General features: G+C 57.1%; 1 protein-coding gene across 1 annotated transcript in view; it reads right to left on the bottom strand.

The window, feature by feature from the left end:
- LOC113487358 (nuclear envelope pore membrane protein POM 121C-like) overlaps positions 1-6,964 on the bottom strand; it is a 12,555-nt gene that overhangs the window by 3,832 nt on the left and 1,759 nt on the right. Inside the window, exons 2-10 of the mRNA XM_026861877.1 lie at positions 6,873-6,962; positions 6,398-6,559; positions 4,487-4,567; positions 3,996-4,167; positions 2,930-3,021; positions 2,024-2,094; positions 1,226-1,350; positions 723-825; positions 281-433 (exon numbers count right to left, since the gene is read on the bottom strand). Coding sequence (XP_026717678.1) covers positions 281-433; positions 723-825; positions 1,226-1,350; positions 2,024-2,094; positions 2,930-3,021; positions 3,996-4,167; positions 4,487-4,567; positions 6,398-6,559; positions 6,873-6,962 — 1,049 coding nt within the window. The remainder of the gene's footprint in view (positions 1-280; positions 434-722; positions 826-1,225; positions 1,351-2,023; positions 2,095-2,929; positions 3,022-3,995; positions 4,168-4,486; positions 4,568-6,397; positions 6,560-6,872; positions 6,963-6,964) is intronic.

The raw sequence follows: 6,964 nt of genomic DNA, 5'->3' as shown, positions 1-6,964 counted from the left end.
CCCTCCCACCCGGCACCCATCTCGCTGCTGCAGAGGCTCCTGAAGCAGCACCCACCCATACCATATAGACACAGCCAGCCAGGTTTACCGCAGCTCCCAGCAGGACCACAGGCTCAGTGTCCCCAGACTTGCCCTCCCAAGACCTGCCTGAGCTCCACCACCAGCAGAGAATTTGAACAGGGAGTTTTGCCACCTGCCTCTCACAGAGGCAACGCAGAGCTTTGACTGTGCCTGCCTTGCTCTGCCAAAGTCCCACTCTGCCGATCCTCCTCCTCCTCACCTGCTGGCACAGGCGCAGCCTGGCTGCTCTGCATCTTCTTCAGGCTGTCCAGGAGTGAGTTGGTGCTGGCCAGGACAGGAGCTGTTGAGGCAGGTGCAGGCTCTGGGGAAGTCACGGCAAATGTTGTCTCTGCAGTGGTGCTGGGGACTGCATCTACTGGGAAAGAGGAAAAAAATCAGGACCTGCAACTTGCTGTAGGGGCCTACCCCTTAGCAGAGCTTCCACAGGAACATCACACAGCTCTGGCCCTGGAGAGCCTCACCCATCATCCTGAGGACTCTGGGGGTTAAGGTCTCCTGAATCTGAAGTCACTAAGAACACCCCCAGACCCAAGGACCTGTCAGTTCTGGCCCAGGAGCTCCCCTGGTCTGTGCTACATCAACAGCCCCAGCCTGGGTTTGTACTCGTAGCCATCCCCTCTGCGTTCCCAGTCTGCCCTTACCAGCCTTATCCTCCAAGGCTCTGTTTAGCCGCTGCAATGCTGCCGCTCTCTCCGCATCCAGGTCCTCTGACGTGATGGAGTAGCCCAGCAGAGGCGGCAGGGGCTGCCAAGAGAGAGCAGCAGCTTAGCTCCTTCTCAGGGAAGCCAGCAGAGCCTCTCTGAACGTGTGGTGAAGGCTGGCCGTCGCAAGACCCGTGAAGCAGGTGGTTCTGCCACAGCACGCTACCGCGGAGCTCCGATCCCCATTCATTTTGGCCCCCGGCTTGGCACTGAGGGCATGGCAGGCCTTCCCCAGGCCATTACCTGGTCCGGCAGCAGGCAGCACAATCACGCACAGCCCACCAGACACTGGGGCTGGGGATAGCGTCACTTCCCACTTGGCCAAGGACGGGGCCTCCTTCCCGAGGGCAGGCAGGTCAGTCTCCCCCCAGCCCTGCAGAAATTGCAGTGAGCACATTCTATCGCCAGAGGAGGGCAAAAGGGGCTGCGAGACAGCGACGTACCAGCACCAGCTGGTCCACTGAGCAAGCTGACAGCAACTGGTTCTTCCGTTTGTGGTTCCTGCTGCTCCCCGATGCAGACGGTGGACTCAGGGAGTTCTGCTTCTTCCACACTGGCGTCTCCACCGCTACAGGAGGAGACAAGTCAGGGCCAGCTCCGAGCAGAAGTGGCATTTGGCTTGCACCAACGGGGTTGTCCCTTCTGACTCCTCTCTGGATGACCCATCTCAGAGGGCACTGCTGGGGTCTAAGCTGAGGACAAGGCTGAGATTCCCTGGAAGAGCTGCAGCCCCTTCCCACCTCCACGGACAGACCTTGCACACTGCCTACCCAAGCCACAGACACTGCGCAAGCCATTTAGTGCTGTGCCATGGGACCCTGTCTGCAATGGGCACAAAGGATTTCCTCTCTATCTTAGCTGAGGAAGTGCTGGAATAAGCTCAGCCTGGAATTTGATTGGGGTGCTACTTGTACCACAGCTGATCTTGCCCCAAGGTGGATACCTGGACCCGTGCTGGCTTTGTGCTGGCTTCGGGGGTGGTGTTCCCCCTTGCAAACTAGCCCCCAGGCATCTGCTAGCACACTGACACTGTCATCAACCCTTGCTTATCACCTAGAAACACCCTTAGGGCAGCTGCTGAGGCCAGAAGTCCACTGCCTTGGTACCAGCACATTCCTAGTTTCCAGGTGACATCTCAAGCCAATCCCACCTGCAGACCTCAGCGACCTCCTGTCCTGCTGCTTGCTCACACCAGTGGCCCATCCAACCCAGGCAGAGAGCTGGGGCCCACCTACACTCACCTTTCTCTGTCTGCAGCTCCTTGTCAGATTTCGCTGGAGAGGAAGTGTTGGAGCGATGCAACTCCTCTTCCCTGTGCAAGCAGGAGAGAGCCAGTTAGGGTCAATCCCAGGCTTGGCCCCATCCCCAGGGAGCAGGATGAGACTGAACACACAAAGGATTCCCACCAGCACCCCTGGTGTGCTGCTTTGCCTCCACCAAACAGCAGCCCTCAGGACAACAGCCTTGCCCTCACCACACCAGCCTGAAAGCAGTTGCAGTTGGAGAAGCTGTTCCCCGCTCCCAGGACCCCAGCTCGGTCGGGCCTGCGCACCCTCCGCAGGACAAATCAGCCTCAGGGCAGGAGCCGGGAGGCCCGGATGGGAGCCGCTGCCCCTCACAGGTCCCTGGCTGAGACCCACCCTGTCCCCAGGGCAGGCAGTTGTGTCGGTTTTAGTTACAACAGAAGCTCAGATCCTGCTCTGAGCCAGAAGAGAGGAAAAGAAGGGCCTGTGCTCTGAATCAGGCGCTAAAATACAACTCTGCTGTAGCTCCTGTGAATTCATTTTGAGGTGATGGCAAAAATCTGGGCCTGTCTCTTCCCAATGTTTTGGCAACCAGCAACCCAGGCCTCGCCACAAGGCAACGTCGCTTCTACAGCCATCTGAGCCCTCAAATCTCTAACCCGGCATGGGAGAAGGGCAGGGATGGTGCAGCTCAGCACTGCTGCTGAGACTGCGGCATAACAAGGCAGCAGAGATGCCAGTTGACACAATAAGGTTTCCACGTTGGTGGGTGACGCAGCAGCCCCATCTCAGAAAGGGGCCTGGAATGTCCCGGCTCTGGGGGCCGGGGTGGCTACGAAGGCAACTGCTCTCCTCCCGGCTGGCACTGACAAGCGAGCACGCGCCAAGTGAGCAGTTAGTTACCTGGCTTTCTTAAAAGGCCACTCCGGTGTCTGGGAGCAGGAGGACGCCGGGCTGGATGGCGGGGACATGCTCATGCCACTTCTATTCTGCAGCTGGAACACAGAGACTCAGTATGGGGCTGGCAGGCAGCTATCCTCCTGTTCGCCCGCAGATCAAATCCCATCTTCCAGGGCCATGGCTAACGAGCCCAGAGCCTCTCTTGCTTCAAGACTGCTTAACTCCCTCCCACATTCTGTGGAGCACAAAGTCTGGCCACCCCAAACTGAATCCACTCTGGGAACAAGCGGCCTCCAGGCTTGTTACAGCTCGGCTGAGAGGACGGGGAGGGAGGATGCTGCTGGTCAGATGCTGGCTCTTGCCTTTGTGCAGCATGGGCAGAGGCTGACCAGCTGCCTCAAACACCCTCGTGTGCACAGGGCTGCTCTAGCAGGAGCAGGACATGTCCTCACCAGGAGCTCAGAGCTAATGGATCCCACCTCAAGGATTTTAGACTTGCCCCATCCAGAGGAAACCTTTCCCCACCCAGACTGCAGAGCTCCATTAGCCATCGCTACATCTCACCATCACATCTGCGAGCCTGACCCAGGATGTAAGCAGTGTTTTATTACAGCTCAGCAGCTGCTAAGGGGACTCGGGTCAAAGTGGGAGTGCACAGCTCCAATACTTGCTGACTGGCTGAAAAGGCGGCAGCACAGCACAGTGATTTTATTTTCCTTTCACCTGGATCTATCCACCCCAGCAGACTGGTCAAGGCTGAGTAGGGAGGGGAAAAGAGCCTCCTTTTTGCTTCAGAGTTAAACAAGCACAGCAGTGGGACTGCTCAGCCTGGGGACTCTCCAGGCAGCATGCACCGAAGGACAAGCAGCATCGCTCCTTGCTGCTGTGGCCCAGCAGCCTGCCTAACCCACAAGGAGATGAAACTGCCCAGCTGAGCTGGCTGGACTCCCTGCAGTGCTCGCTGCCAGGTGCCCAGCAACACCACCCTCTCCTTATGAGCTCAGGGCTCGAGTTACACAGGGAGATCCCAGAGAAGGCTCTGGGCTGTGCCTTTGGCAGTGTTTCCTACCTGTGAGAGGCCCCGGCTGGAGCTGTAGGAGCTGGCGATGGCGTTGCGGGTGGAGCTGGGGATCCCAGCAGCGTATGTATTGTTGAGGGAGCTCATGGAAGAGGTGCGTGACCTCTTGTTTGAGCAGTCATCTGGGCAGTGCAAGGCAAGGTTCCTCTTCAGAGAGCCAGGCCTAGAGGAGGTTAAAGAAGATTTCATGAGCTCCCCACCACTCTGCCCACAGGCCCTTTAGATGCAAGGCACGTAGGAGGAAAGCAACTCCACTCTTTCTCACAGCACAGGGCTTGGAAAGAGGCCTCAGCAGTGGCACAGCCCTTACAGCGCCCAGTCTGCATTCAGGGTGGCAGACCAAAGGCACGGCCACAGCCTCTCTCGCTCTTCCCCAAAGCTGGGCTCCGCAAAGAATAGCAAAACGCCCTTCCCAGGGCCCACAGGCTTTCGGACCCCCCTCCCAGCTCTGAGCAGTTGCTTCTGGCCTGAGGGGCACTTACTTGGGTACGAGAGAGGTGGGGGTACCGTTGGCTACCAATGGCTCAAACGCTGACTGCCCACTTCCACTGCTATCATGACGCCTGCGGGAGAGAGGGCAGAAGCCTGTGGTAGTGTGGAGGCAGCAGAGACAGGGACTGCCCTCCCTACTTCAGGAGAAGATTCCTTCCAGGTGGGTTCGGCACTGAGAAAGCACAAACCTTGCTTTTTTCTTGTCACCCAATATCCCAGGACAGAGGTTTCCCCATCCACATCCTGACTGTAGATTTTCTCTCTACCTGGTCCTGTCCTCATCAACTCTCACCCTGAGTTGCCTCCTCCCAAGCACCAGTAGCCCCACCAGCTGCCTGCAGGGCAGAGTAGCTCTGATGTAATTAAATCGTTGCTCAAATCCATTATTCTAAGCCACAAGATTTCAAAGAGACTCAGCAGCTCATTTCTGGAGTGGACCTGAGTTCCGAAAGTCAGATCTCTTACCTCTTCCTAGCCAGTTCCCTGGACTGTTTGAGTCAGAAACCGAATACCCCTTCCCACAATGATTCAGTGAAGATCTGAAGTCTTAAAGCAAACCCTGCTGCAAAGAAGAACTAGAGGTGTATGATCAGCCCTGTCGCTCAGCCCAAGTGCTTCCCTCGAGCTCAAGCACGCTGACCCCATCGCACAGGGATCTCCAGCTTATGCAGGCTCCATTCTGCCCTCAAAGGTCAGGGGATTTTCTGCCTACAAGCATTCTTTATGCTTGCCAGGATTTAATACCTTCGAAATTGACTGTTATGGCAAAGCTGGGTACTGGCACGTTAAAAAAATAGAATGAAGAAAAAAAAACAAGCCAGTTCTGTCTGTGCACCCCTCCTGTTGCTGTGGGGCTCTGCTCTTGTGGGGCTCAAAGCGGAGGTAAAGGTTCAAAGGTAGAGGGCAATCCAGTGATGGAGGAGAGGACCGTGTGCCCTCCCACAGCAGGAAGGTGGCTGGTGGCTCCCTGCAAACCGCCGCACCCTCGGGGAGCTCCAGCAGAAGCTTCAGGCAGGACCACACAGCCCAGCACTGCCTGAGCCACTCTTCTGCCATCTCTCAGCTCCCCTGCTGAAGCCCAGGCAGGAAGTCCTGGCACATGAAGGGCAGATGGGCCTGAGGCCTCCGCGTACACAAGCAGAAAGATGAAAAAGAGAATGAGTGAGAAGAAAGGCAAGGCAGCACTGTGACCGGGCAGTCAGAATGGTTTCGGCAGCTCTCGGCACCCAGTATTTATGCCTTGTCCTTCCCAGAGCACTAGCAAAGACACTGCGCCCTCATTTCTTGGAGCTAGAAATCACTGACCTTGACTAACAAAAGCAGAAGATAGTCTCTCTTGTTTACCTTCGTGTTTTTACTTCTTGCTAGCTACAGTGCACAAAGGAAGCACACAGATCTTTTAATGTGTGATGCTTCCACCTGGGGCCACGAGACTTGGGGATCCTGACTCTCATGGAAGTCTGGGGCTGACTGAAGGATAGGGATGATAGGCCTACAGAAGATACCAGCATTTTCATAGCAAGTTCCCCTGGTCTGCAAACCCCTGAGATGACAGAGGTCGCTTCCCTGCCAGACTTCCCCAATTCACAACCCAGCTTCTCCCAAGGCCAGCAATGCCAGGGAACACGCTTGATCCACGAGCTTGTCCAGACAAAAACCTAAACCACATCCCTTTGATCTCAATGACAAAAGGAGCTCTTGGAGGACCTTCCAATGCAGCCAGAGGGCTGTGTGACAGGGTGTGCTTCACCTCTGCTGTTCAATTCCCATAGCGCTTTTCCAATCCAGGCTCCTGGTCCCTGCGCACTCTGTGACACAGCCCAATTTTAACCACTAAAGTGCCAGCCCCATTTACAACCTTCCCAACACACAGGGAGTGACCTGGACTGTTAGCTTATTACCTTCTTTTGATCTCCTGATCGTTCCCAAAAGTCTGATCCTCCTGCTTCTGCTCCACTGCCCTCTTCCTGCTCTCCCTGATGGCATTCAGCACAGTCTCGCTTGCACATGGGTCTGGGCTGCTGTTGGCCACAAAGGCCACAGGTGAGAGCTGCTGCTCCAGGCTGCAAGGCAAAGCAAAGCACGGCGTTAGGCAAGTTGGGACCCCCAGAGCAAGATCCCCCCACTCGATGCCCTGGCTGCTCCTGTGGCAGGGGGGAGCACGTTCTCCAGTGCAGCCTCTCCACGGGGTTTGGATCGCACAATCCTCCCCACCGTGCGGCCGGGAATAGCAGGCTGGCCCCGAGGGGCTGCTCTGGGCAGCTGAGGACCCCCAGGAACCAGTTTCCCCATGGTCAGGCCGGCCAAGGGGAAATTCCATTGGTGCTGTCCACGCGCGAGTCCAACGGGGGGCCCGGTCCCCACTCCCGTACTCACGCTGGGGAGTGGGCCAGGCCGGCGGCCGGCCGGCTGGTTCTCCAGGCGACGGGGCTGTGGCTCAGGTCGGCCCGGCGAGCCCAAGGCGCGCT

Source organism: Athene cunicularia (genome assembly GCF_003259725.1).
Source record: "Athene cunicularia isolate RWA chromosome 19 unlocalized genomic scaffold, athCun1 chr19_part1, whole genome shotgun sequence".
In the NCBI taxonomy this organism is placed as follows: Eukaryota; Metazoa; Chordata; class Aves; order Strigiformes; family Strigidae; genus Athene; species Athene cunicularia.
Note: the sequence above shows the minus strand (reverse complement) of the source record. Positions and strands in the feature narration are given on the sequence as shown.